General features: G+C 41.0%; 1 protein-coding gene across 8 annotated transcripts in view; it reads left to right on the top strand.

The window, feature by feature from the left end:
* Positions 1–18,853, top strand: part of MAP7D3 (MAP7 domain containing 3) — a 58,445-nt gene that overhangs the window by 1,621 nt on the left and 37,971 nt on the right. For 5 of the 8 annotated variants that reach the window (XM_045030856.1, XM_045030862.1, XM_045030855.1 and 2 more), the window contains exons 1-3: positions 11,457–11,579; positions 15,986–16,087; positions 16,909–16,989. In XM_045030856.1, the coding sequence (XP_044886791.1) occupies positions 11,519–11,579; positions 15,986–16,087; positions 16,909–16,989 (244 nt within the window). In that variant the 5' untranslated portion in view covers positions 11,457–11,518. Of the gene's footprint in view, positions 1–400; positions 459–11,456; positions 11,580–15,985; positions 16,088–16,908; positions 16,990–18,853 lie in introns of those variants that run through there. The other 3 variants (XM_045030858.1, XM_045030860.1, XM_045030857.1) reach the window with 3 other exon arrangements.

Genomic DNA, 18,853 nt, shown 5'->3' with positions numbered 1-18,853 from the left:
GATCATAAGGTCTTGAATCTTCAGCTCAGATCTGGAAGTCTTTCTTCCTCCTTTGATGCAGAAGTCAGATATGGACCGTGTGTGTGTCTGTGTGTTGATTCCCCTTTCCAGTATTTTAAGATGAATTTAGTGCTTGTGGAAGATAATTATTTGACAGAAGACATTAGACTCAAGACCTGTTTGTCCACAGACTAGAGAGAGCACAGGTAATAGCAACACAGCTTCACCAGCATAACTCAGTCCTGACCTGTAGGGACCTTAACTAAGAGTGAAAGGGTCATTTATTTTATGAGTCCACTTTGTTTTTGTTCTCTGTGCTGAAATTACTAATTTTTATGGCGCTTTGTGAGATAGACGCTCATCTGATGGAAACTAAACTGGAGACCATCAAATCCTTCCAGAGACCACCAAACAGATGGCATCCACTCTTGTTAACAGCTGTCTTGGACTAGATGCAGGTAACCAGAAAGGAAGGGTACCAAGGGCCATCCAGCCCCATCTCCCTTTCTAAAGTGAAGATCTTCTTTAAAAAAAACAAATTAAAATGTGACACTAAAAATGACAGGGGTTGAAAAACCCTCTTCGTTATTTTCCCCATAGGAGGTGAAAATTGATGGAGCAGAATCTGAATTTTAACTAAAACATATTTTAGTACTTTGGCTACCAAGATAACTAACATGAATTAATATAGTGCTGTGTTTTTGAGTCTGCAAACAGACAATTCCAATATGGCTTTTTCCAAGTGACCAGAGTGATGTTGCTGAGGGGCAGTTCCAGAGCCTATATCCAGGACCCTGTGGGAAGCAATGAAATTGACAAGAATCATGGCACTTTATTTCTGCTGTTTGGCAAAGTTGTGAGCTGCAACCAAGTCAGACACAGAAGCTATTTGCAGATGAGGACTGAAAAAAAGGAGGCTAGGAGGCTGTAGGAACAATAGAGTAACGAAGACCCTTCTGCCCTATCCCCATTCCAGCATTTGTACAGCAACAAAGAGGACCTCAAGAGGCTCGTTGATTGTGTGTGTGGAGGGGAAAGTGCAGGAATGTAACTTTCTGCCTTCCAACAGACAGAAGATTGAGGGGAGCTACAGATTTATCTAATACCTGGTAGCCAGATGCTAATATGCAGTATGGACAGCATCCTGCCAAGAAACTAAAGAGCCTCCTCTTTCTTAGTTGCTGGGATGGAGTCTGGGTTTCTTTGCAGAACATTTACTCTGGATCTTACTGGTTTCCTCTTCCATGCCTCCAGTCTTTCATAGCAACCTCTGGATGTAGATTGAGTCTTCTGTCTGGTAGAAGTCTGGTCACTGTTTCAAGCTCTGAAAATTGGCATCATAGGGTTCTGCTCTTCTTATTTCTCAATAGCTTCCTTATCACATTTGTTAAGTTTAAAGTAAAGAGATGGGTTTTTCTCATTCTCAACCGTGCCTACTCAATCTGAGGGAAAGTATGCTTTTTCTCCATGCATCGCCTGGAATAAAAAGGTCATGCAGGCCAAATCATGCTCTCAATAACAGGTCTGCAATTCCATTGTGTTCAAGTTCCTTCATCTGTCCAGCCTGTTGCCTTCAGCCAGACAGCATGAGAACAGAATTTTGTCCTGCAAATAGAATTTGGTTAACACTTCTGTGAATGATGCCTGCCCAGGAAATGTATTAAACTTAGATCTAAATTATGATTTTATACTCATAAACAACTACATATAAATGGCACCACCTAATTCCATTGATCTGATCTCTGGATATTTTCAAAGTTATAGCCTCTTATTATGCGGACAAAAGGGTTTTACTGATATTTTAATTCTGTAAACACTGTTGAGCTCACACATTTGAGAGAGGGCGTTAGTCTGTTAGAAGGCATTTACTTCTTGAGTAATATGGTAATCAGATTAATATTTGAAATTCTTTTAAGTTATAATAGGCTGCTTTTACCTTTTTAGTCTATTAGAGTCATGAAATGCTTTATCTTGACTGTTTTGATCTTGTTGGCAACTGGCTGTTACATTGCAAGAACTTGGGGCCATTCACTTCTGCTTCATTAGGAAATGTCCCTCCATGATGTATATCGGATCATTGTGTGAATTGGTATTGCATTGGTTTTTTTTTTTGGTTTTTTTTTTAAAGTGCCAAATTCTACTTTTTTCAGAGATCTGTATGCTCAAGTGGGAAATCTTTGCAAATTTGAGTTAGGCCAGCAGCATGGTGCCTTCTTCCTGTGAATACATTTTGACAGATCTGCTGTGGGCATAGTTTCCATCTCTCTTGGCTAGTCAAGACCTATATGGTCAGAGCTTATATCCACTAAAAAAAATTAGTAAAGTCATTCAATATCTAACCCATAAATTTGCTCCATGTGGATCTCTAATAAAATGTGAGGTTCTAATCAGAAAAGTGACTGAATAAAAATAGCATATTATTTAAAATATGCTCCATTTGTGTATTATCATCTGTTAGTGACATAAAAATAAAGTTTATTTCCCCCCCCCTCCAATTACCACTGCAGAATCAGCTCAATTGGAGAAAGATGAGAAGCAACAGAAGCCAATCAACAGAATTGCTAACCAGGGTCCTGATCCTGCAGGTTGTTCTGCGTCAGGGATCGGCAACCTTTGGCACGCGGCTCTCCAGGGTAAGCACCGTGGTGGGCCGGGACGGTTTGTTTACCTGCTGTGTCCGCAGGTTTTGCCGATCGCGGCTCCCACTGGCCGCGGTTCGCCGCTCCAGGCCAACAGGGGCTGTGGGAAGCGGCACAGGCCGAGGGATGTGCTGGCCGCCGCTTCCTGCCATCCCTATTGGCCTGGGACGGCGAACCGTGGCCAGTGGGAGCCGTGATCGGCCGAACCTGCGGACACAGCAGGTAAGCAAACCGTCCCGGCCCACCACGGTGCTTACCCTGGAGAGCTGCGTGCCAAAGGTTGCCGACCCCTGTTATACGTGAATGGATCCTCCATAGAAGTCAGTGGAATTCTGTGTGGGTGCAGGAAGGGATACACCAGCATAGAACAATTTACAGGCTTGGGGCCTGTGTTCAAATTGCAAGGTCAAATTATCTGTCCAGGCCAACTGAAAGGAATTGGTTATACCTTTGCAGCTCCACTTAACCAGCACATTTTTGGTACTATTGTAGATGTGTGAGAAAGAAAGACACCCCATCTTAACTTTGATCTTAGGTTTAGTTTGCAGTGTGGCTAGTTTAAAAAAAATGCTTTGAACAAATTTCCTCAGGAATCACTGACATAAATATTTAACTTCACAATGTCACTTTTACATAATCCTTTTTTGTAGTAGAACTGTACTTCAGAAGCACAGAATGATGGTTTTGTTGTGTCTACTATGTGCCTGGTTTTGTCTGTCTATCTCAGAACAAATTTCCTAGTAACTTCTTCAGTAGTTATAGTGCAGATAATTGTCTGAAGGATGTATAACTAGTCTTTAAACCTGCAGTGCTCAAATAGGTAGTCCAGAACACACAAGGCTATCAAATTCCCTGTTTGACCCCAGTTCTCATATCTTACTTATGATTTCCAGTTGGGTTTGAAAAATTTACTGCCGTGGAAACAAGTCAGAGGTATATACAAAAGAGAAAGAGGTACTGGTGAATTCCAAGGGCAGTGTTCTGGTGAGCTGTCCAAGTACTGCAACTGAAAAATGGAAGGATGATGAGATTTGTACCTGGGTTCTGTCTTAGGCTCTGGGCTCTATTTTACAGATCAGTCCCTGGCTATTCGGTGTTTGATAAATTAATCTCCACACAATCTGCTGCTGCTTGAAGAGGGAAGGAGCTATTTCTGTTTTGTTTTGTCCAGAGCCTACTGGCTTCTGCAGAGCACTGAGGAGCAGTCTCCAAAACTTTCTCTGTGCTTCTCTCCAAGATCTCCTCTAGCACACCCCTCTGCCAGCCTCCTGCTGGTGATATTCAAGCCTCCAATTTTTTTTTGGGCGGGGGGGGGAGCACCGCCCACCCCACGGAAACAAACCCTCCTTCCCCAGCGCTGCCCCACCGAAACAGCGGTATTGAACCTTGGTATTATGGGGGGGAGGGATAGCTCAGTGGTTTGAGCATTGGCCTGCTAAACCCAGGGTTGTGAGTTCAATCCTTAAGGAGGCTACTTAGGGATCTGGGGCAAAAATTGGTCCTGCTAGTGAAGGCAAGGGGCTGGACTCAATGACCTTTCAAGGTCCCTTCCAGTTCTAGGAGATTGGTATATCTCCAATTATTATTATTATTAACCTTGGTATTATGTTATAGCCGGCCCCTAAGGTAGTATAATTAAAGTAAAAGAAAAATGTCTTTTTGCTAGAAGTAGAATAAGATCTTCCCCCAACTTTGTAATCAATTGCCCTGTTGAATGAATGAGGTGTAACTGAGGGTATGTCTACACTACGGGATTATTCCGATTTTATAGAAACCATTTTTTTAAAACAAATTGTATAAAGTCGAGTGCACGCGGCCACACTAAGCACATTTTATTCGGCGGTGTGCATCCATGTACCGAGGCTAGCATCGATTTCCGGAGCGTTGCACTGTGGGTAGCTATCCCGTAGCTATCCCATAGTTCCCGCAGTCTCCCCCGCCCATTGGAATTCTGGGTTGAGATCCCAATGCATGATGGGGCAAAAACAGTGTCGCAGGTGATTCTGGGTAAATGTCGTCACTCAATCCTTCCTCCGTGAAAGCAACGGCAGACAATCATTTCGTGCCCTTTTTCACCTGGATTGCCCTGGCAGACGCCATAGCATGGCAACCATGGAGCCTATTTTACCTTTTGTCACTGTCACCATATGTGTACTGGATGCTGCTGACAGAGGCAGTACTGCAGTGCTACACAGCAGCATTCATTTGCCTTTGCAAGGTAGCAGAGACGATTACCATCCCTATTGCACCGTCTGCCATTGTAAATTGGCGATGAGATGATGGTTATCAGCCATTTTGCACCGTTTGCATTGGGAAATTGGCGATGACGGTTATCAATCCTTTTGTACCATCTGCTGCTGTCATGGGTGCTCCTGGCTGGCCTCGCTGAGGTCGGCTGGGGGCGCATGGACAAAAATGGGAATGACTCCCTGGGTCATTCCCTTCTTTATGTTTTGTCTAAAAATAGTCAGTCCTGCCTAGAATATGGGGCAAGTGTACTAGAGAACCAGAGAGCACAGCCGCTCTGTGTCAGAGCCCCAGAGATCCCGCAGAAATGATGAGCTGCATGCCATTCTAGGGGGTGCCCCTGCAACAACCTCACCCGTTGCTTCCTTCCTCCTCCCATCCCTCCTGGGCTACCATGGCAGTGTCCCCCCATTTGTGTGATGAAGTAATAAAGAATGCAGGAATAAGAAACACTGACTTTTAGTGAGAGAAAATGAGGGGGAGGCAGCCTCCCGCTGCTATGATAGTCCAGGCAGTACAGAATCTTTTCTTTAGACATGAAAAGGGGCAGGGGCTGATGGAGCTCAGCCCCCAGTTGCTATGATGACGGTCACCAATCCTTTTGTACCATCTGCCGGGAATGACCGGGAGTCATTCCTATTTTTACCCAGCCGCCCCCGGCCGACCTCACCGAGGCCAGCCAGGTGCACTCACGGGCTGATGATGACAATGGATAGCAGTCATATTGTACCATCTGCCACCGGGAAGGGGGTGCTGGTGTTCAGCGCTGTAGCACCCCGTCTACCAGCAGCATGCAGTAGACATAGGGTGACATTGAAAAAAGGTGAGAAACGATTTTTTTTCCCTTTTCTTTCGGGGGGGGGAAGGGTGTAAATTGATGACACACACCCTGAAACACCCGGGAAAATGTTTTTGACCCTTCAGGCATTTGGAGCTCAGCCAAGAATGCAAATGCTTTTCGGAGACTGTGGGATAGCTGGAGTCCTCAGTACCCCCTCCCTCCCTCCATGAGCGCCGTTTGATTCTTTGGCTTTCCGTTACACTTCTCACGCAGCACTGTGCTGAGTCCCTGCTGTGGCCTCTGTCTATCATAGCCTGGAGATTTTTTCAAATGCTTTGTCATTTCGTCTTCTGTAACGGAGCTCTGATAGAACAGATTTGTCTCCCCATACAGCGATCAGATCCAGTATCTCCCGTACGGTCCATGCTGGTGCTCTTTTTGGATTTGAGACTGCATCGCCACCCATGCTGATCAGAGCTCCATGCTGGGCAAACAGGAAGTGAAATTCAAAAGTTCACGGGGCTTTTCCTGTCTACCTGGCCAGTGCATCCGAGTTCAGATTACTTTCCAGAGCGGTCACAATGGTGCACTGTGGGATACTGCCCGGAGGCCAATACCGTCGATTTGCGGCCACACTAACCCTAATCCGACATGGCAATACCGATTTCCGCACTACTCCTCTTGTCGGGGAGGAGTACAGAAATCGGTTTAAAGAGCCCTTTATATCGCTATAAAGGGCCTCATTGTGTGGACGGGTGCAGGGTTAAATCGGTTTAATGCTGCTAAATTCGGTTTAAACGCGTAGTGTAGACCAGGCCTGAGGAAGGCGTGGAAGGCAGCACCTCCATACAGCTGCAACCCTTGGAGAAGGGATGGGATCCAGACCAGATTAGTACAACAGGTCAGCCACTGACTCCTTGCTCACCTCCTCAGCCCCCCCATCCACCCCGGCTCGCCTACTCACCCCCCGCCACTGCCCTCCCGCCTCTTCAGCCCCCCTCCCTCACCCGCTGCTTGCCTACTCATCCCCCACAGTGAGCCCACCTACTCAACCCCTGCGGGCCGCACAGTGAGCCCACACGGGTCGCATGTTGTGCAGGCCTGATTTAGCACATCTGTCACCATAGTATCTATTGGTGGCCAGCTTCTGCCATTGATTTCAGTAGGAGCTGCACACACAATTAACCTATCTAACTAAATCTGCACCTTGCAGGCCATACTCCACCCGCTTTTGTAAGAGTGTAAGTAGATTGCAGATTTGGAGATCTGTACTTCTGGGGCATAGGGAAAACACCAACAGCTTGCAAACTGTGCACGCATTGCTGTAAGCCCATCAATTGCTTAATTGAGTACAATTTCAGAAATGCACAGGATAGAATTTAGCAATGTCTACCCAGAGCTTAGATCACTTAACTATCTTTTAAATAGGACTTATTTAAATAGCAAATAGAAAGTTTTTCCCTCAATTGCTCCAAATTATGAAAGGCTATTTATTTTGCCTGACCAAAAAATAGTTTCAAAGTGACAATTCATAACATTCCACCACAGCTGAGCATAAATAAAAATAAAGGCTTAAAATAGCTCTTCAGTGACAAGTGAAATTATTAACAATGTTTAAATCTTAATTTTGTTTTTCTTTAACTGATCCTCGCAAAACCACTCTGCCTTCACATTAAGGCTTCATCTATACTAGAATTTTCAGATCCATAATTTCCTGTGGGTTTCTTGGTGATGGTACTAGATGGAGCGGTAGTTTAGAAGAGACTCTGGTCTCATCTTGTCTAAACTATACATTCTGCTGGTGCTGTCATTGGTGGATCTCTGCCTCTGTGGTATTGGGAATTGTGGATCCAAAATAGTCTAGAATAAATAAGATGTAAATCAGTTGTGTGTTCAGTGTTTCCACCTGTTTCTCATGCCTATCATTTACTATCAAAAAATCTCACAACATTTGGGAGGCATTTATTTATTGCATTTCTGTTTGAGAATTTAAAAGCTGCTGCAGTTGTGAGGAAAAATACCATAGAATGCTGTGCTGGATACCATTTAAAAATATATCTGGTTTTATTCCAATTTGTAAATCTATTGGGGTGCTACCCTTTACTAAACAAAATCATGGAATTTAACTGCCTAGCTAAGTCTAATTCAAAGTTCAGAGGGAAGTGGCAGTGAAGTACTGCTCAAGTTGTCTTTTGAGTCAATAGTCTTACACGCTTCAAAACCTCATGTAAAGGTTAGTTGCCAGGTTGTTCTCAGTATGTCCTGGGCTCTGATGTGCTCACATCATTAATGTTTTTATAGTAAATATTTAATTAGAACTTTATACTTTTTATAACCAATTATTGATGATGTTTATATAATGGTCAGAAGATGCCATAGTTATCACACAGCTGTTGGTTTTTTAACCTGTTTACCTGTAGCATCAATATTTATGCAGTAGCTAATGATACCTATTTAAGTAAACTAGCGTTTGTATTGTACATTGCCAGGGGTTTGGGCTTGTGCAGTGCAATAGTGAGATCTTGTTTTCTTGAAGTCATTACCTAAAATGAGTAAATACTAATACCTGTCAGACTTTCAGAAACCATAGGTTCAATTGTAAAAAAAAAAAAATAAGTCCCTGTTATGTTTTTATAATATAGTTCAAAACCTGTCATTCTAAAATGTGAAGTATGAAAAAAATAAGTTTTTATAATATGATGGCATGTTTCATTTGGGTATTTTACATACATTTCAATTTCCCAGTTTACCACAGCTAAAATTTAAGGTTCGATAATACTTCTAACGGGATACCAGAGATCATTTCTTAGTTCATGGTTAGCTTTTGGTGGGTGTACACGTGACCATCCAATAACACAGACCTTTGTAGTAACATCTGGTGTGTAAGTGAGAGCAGTAGTGTTGAGTCTGAGCACAGGCAACCAATTACACATAAAGAAAAGGAAAATCATAGTTATCACTTGGTGTATTTTTATTTGAAAATTGTAATCATTTAGTTGGCATTGGAAATACCTGTAATAATACCCTCATTTTCCACAATAAATGTCAATGTGGTATGTATGTGTGTAATTTATGATATACATACATCTGTTGTTTTCTGTTTAAAGCAAGTTAACCTTCTATTTGCATGGTGTCTGTTTTCTATTTTATTTTTCAAATATTCTTTGAGCTCTTGGTATCCAAGAGAGGGATCCACAGAGAGAGTTATCTTTGCAGTTAGTTTATCATTCGTAGTTATTCCTAGAAGATGCCCCATCTCTAGTTTACAGCTCTTCCACCTTTTTTCCTTCAGAGTTTGGAGAGAACTTTGAAAATATTTTTCTCCTAGTACTTTTTACTGGGCTTTAATTGGAGCGTGTCACCTTTTGCTATTGAAATGAGCTACCCTGGGAATTCAAGGGGATGCATAGGTATTGCAGTAGCCATAGAACTACATTCTCTAAGATGCCTCAGAGACTCTGCAATTTAAAACAGTGTGAACCTCTGACTTATTTTGCATTGGAATCAGACCCAAGAGTTGGAATCTACAGAGATACATCTCTGTAGGTACCAGTAATTAAACAGATTTCCTGTTATAGTTGAAAGTTTTCACCTTTCACTTAGCTTTCTCAAGTTTGTTTGAAAGAAATGTAATGCTTTGACTTAAATTACAGATTATTGGTCCGTATTACATTCTAGATATGATAGGCCTTGATCATCAATCCTCTGACCAAACTGGCGGACATCACCTTATTCTCCTTCATTTTCCTCCTTAAGACTTATCTCTTCCATTTGACAATGGCTAGGCAAGGTGAACTGAGACCTTGATTTATTATGCAAAACATACTTTTTTTAAGTGTTCCCTTGTCCTCTTCTCCTGCCTTTACTCTCCTTGTTAGTTTTCATTTTCCTGTCGTCTTTTCACACATCCAGATTATAAACTCTCTGGGGTGGAGACCATCTCTTTATTACATGTTTGGGGTCTGTAAGTGTAACTGTATTAGAAATAAGGTGTGCCTGCAATCTAAACTGTACCTTAACAAAGATTTTAGGGTGCAGTGATTTTCAGTTTTAATAAATGTTGGAGTTTAATTCTTTAAATTTCATACCATTCTCTTCTGCAGAAGGCAATGAAAAGCAAATGTTTTATTCTGGTGTTGCAAAAGGACAATCTAAACTATAAAAAAAGTAACAGGTCAGCATGGAGGACATTCTGATGCATGACTGGGTTTGAGCCCATCGGTACTGCATGCATGGAGAAGAGTGTTGGGATCTGGCCTGTTCTTGTACATCTTGGATGCACGGCTTGTGTAGCACCTCGTTCTCACTTGCTGAGAAGCAAAAATAACATTAACAAGTAGTGTAGTCACCCTAATAAGGAAGGAGAAGATGGGATCAAGATTAAAAATGCACTAGCAGTAGTTTTCACTTATATCACATAATGGAGCCATTGTTTTCTCTTTAAGGATAGCTCAAAGTTCGGCTTTCACAGAATTTGACTTGAATCACTTGTGATTTGCAGTGCTAGGCTCTGTTGTACAGCTGGCTGCTTGTTTGAGTTCTGATGTATTAAACAATAGCTAGCATGCAAACAGCATTTAGAAGGAGATGATCAGAGCAAGAGAGGAGAAACTAGACAGATGATGGAAAGGGAGATGGTGGGAAGCGAGGAAGCTAGCCCATTTCCCTGTACTTGCTATGGGCAAGAAAAATGTAAATGGATGTTACAAAGGAAAAGTAGATATGAAAGGGAGGCAGAAGGTTATCATGAGCAGGGCCGGCGCAACCCATTAGGCGACCTAGGTGGTCGCCTAGGGTGCTAACATTTGGGGGCGGCGTCTGAATCTTCCGCTGCCTCTGTCGGGGATGGCATTTTGGGGGCGGGACCTTCCGCCACCTAGGGTGGCAAAAAAGCTGGCGGCGCTCCTGATCATGGGGCTTGTCTTCACTGCACTGTTAGCTTGGGGTATAACTTGAGTGTTTCCCCAGTCTGACTTGCAGCTGTGTGTAAATGTCATGCTTGAGTTAAGTGCTGCTTTAAACTGGAGCTAGCTGACTTTTTGGTGTGTGTGTGGTGAGTGCTGCTGACACTTGAGCTAGTAATGTAGTTGGGATTCAGGCTACTCTTTGCTGCTAATCCAGTCGTTCTGTGTGGCTCAGGTGTTGTTTTGCATTGTGACTGCTCTCACTTGGCCTAACTCAAGTTAATTTGAGTGTAAATAACTTGAGCTCATGCTGCGCTGAAGACAAGCTCATACTGTGAGAAATATGCAAAAGAAATAGTGTTGAAAAGAGAATAGAATTAGGAGCCTGAAACATCTATACGTGTGTATGCACTCAGATTCACTTATCAACAACCACCAAAAATATTAAAAATAATTCCACACTCAGAGTTGAGGTTTAAACCTCTGCAGTTTAACTTTCTGCTCCTCCTTGCACTTGTTGTTAAGTTGGTGTCCTATAGTGTCAAAGTATTGAGGGGTCTGATCCACTTCTGTGGGTATATTGCCCTTAAAATTATTGTACTGTAGGGTGTAACTTTTCATCTTTTATTTTTAAAGCAATTTGAAATGATGTAATAACGTGGTTTTAGAGTATAAACTGTTTTCACACTAATTAATGAACTAGGGCATTTTAGAGTTTGCCTATTTTTGTATGTAAATGACATAAATAGTTGTAATGAAGATATATCCCAACTGAATTTAACTTTGTTGTGCAAGGATAGTAATGTTGGAATCTGGTATCTTGTTTTAAAAAGACACATTTAAAAGTATGTAATGCGACTATTTGGTTTGTTTGTTTTAGGGGGAGGTGAAAGTGGCTTTTGATGGGAGCTTTCTAGCTAACAAGAGGCTTCTGTGGTTTTTGACCCATGGAAACTGTGTGGGACAGCATCCTCTTTGGATCAAGTGTTTTTATCTTCATTAATATTGGTATGTTCTAGTGAAGAATCTCATATAGAGTACAAATGTTTCTTGATGAATCACTCTTTCACAAAGAAGCACAGTGAACAGTGTCAACCTGTCCAATTCTCCCTGCTTCCCTGTAACATCATTTAATTCACACTATGCTTTTAGACAAAGAAGAAATATTATATAGTGCATGGCCATTTGCTGTTGAAACTGTTGGGATTGTAGGGCTGAGTATTCTTTGTGGGCCACTTCAATTATAGCAGAAGGTTGGTGCATAGATAAATATGTTTGTAAACAGAATGCAATAAACAACTTTCCCCTCTCACTTTGGCAATTTTTTTATTAATGACTTATTTTACATATTCCCCAATCCTTTAGAAGAGGTATGTGTGGATTTGGAGAGGAAGACGTTGCCCTCTTAAAATGCTTTGTTATATTTTATTTATTCTATACATTATCATATCAAATACCTTAGAAAAACCCAGTGCTCTCTAAATCAGATCTGATTAAGACACTTGGTCTAATGTCAGAATATAGAAAAACTGGAACACGTTCCAAATGCAGTATTGGAGGCAAAGCCTCAGTGTTAAATTTGGGAAAGGCGCTAGAGTGGATGTGGCTGCAGTAGAGAGACTGGATGGGCTGAAGCAGAGCCAAGAAGGAAATTGGGAACAACTGGAAGAGTGTCTGCTGCAGTTCTACTTCATGCAGATGGTTGCAACAATTTGCCTGAGAACCATAGTTAATGTAGACAGGGTGCTCTTCTGTGGCATCATACTCATATTTTGGCGAGTTTTTTCCCCAAATATAGTTTGGTCAATTACCCTTCTGTGCTGAATACTCTCTTGTGGGGTTCTAGCTTGTCACCTCATTGTTCAGTGTTTATATGGGACTCCTAGGCGGATTAGTAAAGCAGCATGGAATTCTGGTAATTGCAGCAGATTTGGTAGCACCTGCCTCTCTCTCTGTCTTGGGCCAGCCAGTGCTGGAAAATGATTTACTTATTGTTTGGTAGAGAGGGAAGCATACATGAGGGCTAGCCAGCTGGTGTGTAATCTGAGTAAGAAGGAAGTTGTGCTGGTAGGATGGAGGAGGGAATTGGAAGACGAGGCAACAATTATATATGCTCCTTTAATTGAGAACGTTTTCCCACTATTTGTAACTAACTTCTAACCTGGAAGTGATGTTGAATCCACAGCTTCTGTTAGACCAGTGGTTCTCAAACTTTTGTATTGGTGACCCCTCTCACAAAGCAAGAGTCTGAGTGTGACGACCCCCCCCTTACAAATTAAAAACACATTTTTTTAATATTTAACACTATTATAAATGCTGGAGGTGAAGCAAGGTTTGGGGGTGGAGGCTGACAGCTTAAAGCCCCCCACATAATAACCTCACAACCCCCTAAAGAGAGTCAACCCCCAGTTTGAGATCCCCTGTGTTAGACAATCCATAGCAGCATTGACTGGGATGACGTTTTTGCCACTGTTCAGTTCAGGTGCAAACCTTGATACTCCGATCCTTGCTTTTATAATCTCGGATAGTTTAGATTATTGCACACTTCCCAATGGGAAAAGTGGCCCTTTTGCACAGAGACTAACCTACCACTCCACTGATACTAAATGACAGCGTGGTTGACAACTTTGCTGAGATGCTTCAGAGCTGAATGGGTATGAAGTGGTGGCTCCAGATCATAATTACCGTAGGAGGCACACTGGTGGGGCAGTGTAAGGAAATTTGTGTGGAATAGAGGGCTTTATTCCCCAGGTACCTTCACCAGCACTAAACTAAAATACACATTTCTAAAAACAAGTGACTTCAGTTGAAATTTTAGAAATACTTCGGGAGTGTTGATAGAGTTTTGGAGCTGCTTGTTTATTTAGCACTAAGGAAAACTTGTCAAGACTCTTCTTAAGAGGAATTTGTACTTGTGAGAGAGAAGAATAATGTCTCTAGTTCCTTCATTATTAGGGAGTATTGTCCTGAAATGCCTTTCATACTGGGGAAAAGAGAGGATCATCTTGGGTAGTAGTTTGCCATGGCTAAAATATGCTTAGAATACTGGTGATAGGTGTCATGGAAAAATACTAGGATAATTTAATTTTTACATTAAACAAGTGTTTATTTAAAAATAACCATTTAGGGAATACATTTAATTGGATTTTTATATAAGACTAAAAGTGCTTATCCTGTGTTCTGTGTGCCCTAGTCAAACTTTTAGAAATACATACCAAGCTGTCTCCCAAATGTAGCAGCCTGGCTCCAGCCACTTAACCAGAATAAATGAATCTAAAAGAAAATGCACAAAAATACCAGTGATCAATAACCACGTTTCCTCATATTTCCCCCAAAAGCTCATGCAGATAAATTGGTGAAGTGGATAGGATCTTAAATGTGCACATTGGAAACTTATGAATGTAGCATTACTGTGGGTAGGCCCCAAATATTCCTCTTTAAAAGTTAAAACAGCACTTCTTGTGTCTCATGTGGAGAGAGACAAAAATACCAGCTCAAGAGATTTTTGACACAATTCACTTGCAAAGATGCCAATGCAAAGATGCTGGAGAAGGTAGAACTAATGACTTTGTGATACTTACGTAGTCTTATTTTTACCAGCTTTTCTCATATGTTAATTTCAGCTTCATAAAAGTTAAATTGAATATATGAATAGATTTTATGGAAAATACTTAACATTAAAACATTTAAGATGTATCTTTAATGAGGTTTTGAAACCAAAGGCAAAAGTTAATTTCATTTGCATAGTAAATCAACAAGTCATGACTTTAAGTATTAAAAGTACTGCAGTATTTGCATATAGTTAATTCCATCCTCAATTTTATTCCAGTTTATATTACAGCTCGCATCACGCAAGAAGCATTCTGTTACAAAACACAGCAGAATGATTGTTTAAATTATATTTTGGAGTCTTGAGGTAAAAATGTCAGTCTTGGTGTACGTAATTTGGCGTGATTGAAGTCGTAGGATGTTTAACCTTTTGTACCAGGGTTGGATTTGGTCTGCAGAGTTCATTTCCCACCTGTACTAATTCTGAATTCTCTTGATCTACCTCTTACAAATCGTCATACCCCCTCCTCTTTGTCTCTGTGAGAGATGAGGATATGTAGCTTGGTATCATTATCAAAAGGCTTTTCAATTTTATTCTTCAATTGTGTTGTAAGATTGGCCATATTCTAGTCTTCTATTCATTGAAGGCTTTTGTGATCATTTTCGCTGGTGCAGTAAGTGCTGCATCTGTGCCTGTACTCAGATATGCCTGCTATACCCTATGTTGTGTTATGCCTCTTTCTCATGTTAGCCCTTGTGTGGTTGGAAAAATTGTGTTCTCTATTCACTTCTTTGAGTTGGATTAATATTTTCTGCATGACAAATGCCACAATGTACAAAATTAGCTTTTTGATTTTTAAATCTTTAGTGTACTTAGTAAAATTGCAACGTACCCATTTTTATACTTTGCCAACTGATCAGAATATCATATTGCAGTATGTGATATCGCTTTTTTATATTAAAAGACCCTCAAAGATGTAATAGAGTGCATATGTAGGATTGAAGAAGGCTGTTTGGTGCTGCAGTGAGGTATTCAAGCCATGGCAACAGCTGTGTGTGTCAATTTAGAGTTGCTGAATAAGTATTGTAATCAGCATTTATCATTGATATCACGTGGGATTACACACTTCGAGGTGAATGTTCCTGGGCACTGCCTTAGGCAGGATTATTACCATGACAGAACTAGTTGTCATGGAGAAGAGAAGTGTTCTTCCTTCCTTCCTTTGCATTTTGTACTACCCAATTAAAGGAAAGCCATAGACCATTGACAATGCTGTTTCTTTCAGGAAAAGTACCAAATTTCATAATCATCCATCCTTAACTATAAACTTTAAATCATTTGACTAGGATAACTTTTGCTACAAATGGGCATAGATTTAAAAAAAAATTTTTAATATATATAAAGTCTTATATGTTTGTGTCTAGTTTCTTGGTGGTGGTTCTCGAGATTGGGTTCTTTTAGGAACCAAAAGATGACAAACAGTCTTCTAGCTCTATGTTCATTACTTTGGCTGTAGGGGTTTACATGGTGGGAAGATTGGGGGTATTGTACAGATGACTCATGAAAGGGGTCTCTCCCTCTTAATTGTGTGTGGAGATATGGGGATAGCTTGTTTGTCCTTAACTTTGAATATTTCTCCCCTTGCATTTACTTTCCCATTCACAGTCGCTTCACTCTAGTGGGAAGAAGAGTGACTAGTTTAAAGTGTAGAATGACACCATAGTGAACAGGATATCCATGCAAAATGATGGGAAAGAAAACCTGATCAGAGATTTCAGGAATAAAATAAATAAATGAGCCCGTTGATGACAATTGTATTGGTAGTAATTGTTTTTTGTTTTTGTTTTGTTTCGTTTTTTTACAGTTGCTGCAGCCCAAGCAATAGCAGAAGAAAGAAGAAACCAAAGTGGTGTTAGCCCTGTTCCAGTCCAAACTGCAATAAACCTACAGACTGCAACTAAACCAGGTGTAATCTCTGGCTACTGTTGATCTTGAAAGTTGCGCGGACTCACCAGTGGGAGTTGCCAGGGTTGGATAGGACTGTTCTGAAGCGCCTTTGCTTTCTCCCTTTAGATAACTCAGTAACTTTAGGACATCACTCAGGCTTCCACTCTTGCTCTTCCCAGGATTCAGTTAGTGCAGCTTGCCCACTCTGAATAGGGCAAATTAATTTTTGTGCTCTAGACTCTGCTCTTGTTGCCAATTCGCTTCCAGGTGCAATTAAGGGTTCTGGTACCGTCTACAAAGACCCAAATGGTCTGGGCTCCACTCAACTGAAAGACCACTCAACTGAAAGACCATTCTCCTCTTGGCTCTTCAACACGTGGTTTTTATAATTGTAGCACTTCAGCTAATTGTATTTGTGGTAAGCTTTGTGGGAGCCAGAGACAGGTCATTCTTGGTCACAGCCTCTCACCTCTGGAATTTACACCTGCCAGAAATATGGGCTGAGGTTAGAGCATAATGCAGGGCCCACATCTTTGTTTAGGCTTTCTATTAATTTCATGTCTTGGGACATTTAATCTTATGTCTGGTATTTGCTGGGCCTCTTAAAATTGTTGGATTAGTTATTTGGAGGGGAGTTCCAGAGTACATGCTTCCTGTACCGGAGGACAAGCTTGTTAGTACTCTTCTAACCTGCATAAAGTACATTATACCTTGGTGAATGGGTGCCTTTCTCAGAATGAGTTCAATAATCATTTCAACAATCTATATTTAAAACAGCTTGTTTCTTTTTAAATCTGTGTTCTAAATGACTGACAATTACAAACCCATTGTTTTTGACAGTGATAGATGGCTCCACTCTGAGAACAGAAGAAAGACAAAGACTAGCTCGGGAGCGAAGAGAAGAGCGGGAAAAGCAAAATGGTATATTCACGTTTAATCATATGTTAAAATAATATGTATTAATGCTTGTGGTATAAGTTACATACAATGCCACACATTAGTTCTTTCCCAAAGTCTTCTTGTCTTTGTGTACACTGGCGCTCTCCTTAAACTTCCACTTCCAGCCTGTTGGAGTAGATTACATAGTGGTAAAATGTTAGTGACCAATCTTTGCAAGCACCCAGTCCCCACTATTACAACCTACCAATGCGGCGGTATTGGTGAGTGAGAGATTTTGAGAAAAGTATCAGGGTAGACAAAAGACCCTTGACATATTCTGTGTTTATATTGTGTATAGAATACCATTCAGACAATATTATTGATGATCCAAAAACGTTTGGCCATCTGACCTGCTTGATTGCCTTCAACATTATCTCTTGTTTAAGATTCTAGAAAGAATAAAAGGCTCCTGGATTGAGTCCTTATCAAATAAATTTATATTGCACTTCATTTTAGATAAGAATCCAGGGTCTCATCCAGGAAAAGTTGTATAAATGTGGGCCATGCATCTACAAGTGTGGTAAAGCTCAGAGACTGTCTGCGTACTAGTACAGTGACTTATCCATGTAGTTAACATCTTCCTGCTGGCCTCAGGCGTCTCTGCCATTGTGTTCAATTTTGGGCTCATTTATTTTATTACTTGTGGGCTTGCCTTTAAACTGTACGGTAATTTCCAGAAGTATGTTGTGGAAGATTCTGAACTTTTGAGAAAGTACATGTAGTCTGAACTCTGATGTGTTAACTGCCATGTTTTCTCATTCAGTGATTTAGAATTTTTTTTTATTATTGCAATAAATGGGTGGGAAATGCGACACAGAAGTCCATATTAAGTTTTCCTCTGATGCCCAGCTTCCTAGTGAGGCTTTAATATTAAGAACATAAGAACGGCCATACTGGGTCAGAGCAAAGGTCCATCTAGTCCAGTATCCTGTCTTTTGATAGTGGCCAATGCCAGGTGCCTCAGAGGGAATGAACAGAACAATCATTCATTCCCAGCTTCTGGCAAACAGAGACTAGGGACACCATCCCTGCCCATCCTGGCTAATAGCCATTGATGGACTTATCCTCCGTGAATGTATCTAGTTCTTTTATAAACCCTGTTATAGTCTTGGCCTTTACAACATCCTCTGGCAAAGAGATCCACAGGTTTGCTGTGCGTTGTGTGAAGAAATACTTCCATTTGTTTTAAACCTGCTGCCTATTAGTTTCATTTGGTGACCCCCAGTTTGGGTGTTTTGAGAAGGAGTAAATAACAGTTCCTTATTTACTTTCTCCACACCAGTCATGATTTTTATAGACCTCTATAATATCACTTCTTAGTCATCCCTTTTCCAATCTGAAAAGTCCCAGTCTTATTAATCTCTACTCATATGGAAGCTGTTCCGTACCCCAATAATTTTTGTTGCTCTTTTCTGAACCTTTTCCCATTCCAATATATCTTTTTTTGAGATGAGGCAACAATGCAGTATTCAAGATGTGGCCATACCATGGATTTATATAGAGGCAATATGATATTTTCTGTCTTATCTACCCTTTTCTTAATGATTCACAACATTCTGTTTGCTTTTTTGACTGCCGCTGCACATTGAGTGGATGTTTTCAGAGAACTATCCACAGTGACTCCAAGATCTTTCTTGAGTGGTAACAGCTAATTTAGACCCCATAATTTTATGTGTGTTGTTGAGATTGTTTTCCAATGTGCATTACTTTGAAATGCATTATGACAGCACCGCAAAAGCATGCATAGCATAAGGCATGTTCTCTATGAACTTACATACAGATCATAAAGTGTAATACTTCAGAAAAAGTTCCAGTCTGTTCCCAGAGCTGGGGACACAATGGAATG

Source organism: Mauremys mutica, chromosome 9 (assembly GCF_020497125.1).
Source record: "Mauremys mutica isolate MM-2020 ecotype Southern chromosome 9, ASM2049712v1, whole genome shotgun sequence".
NCBI classification, from domain to species: Eukaryota; Metazoa; Chordata; order Testudines; family Geoemydidae; genus Mauremys; species Mauremys mutica.
This window is presented reverse-complemented; position numbering and strand designations above follow the sequence as displayed.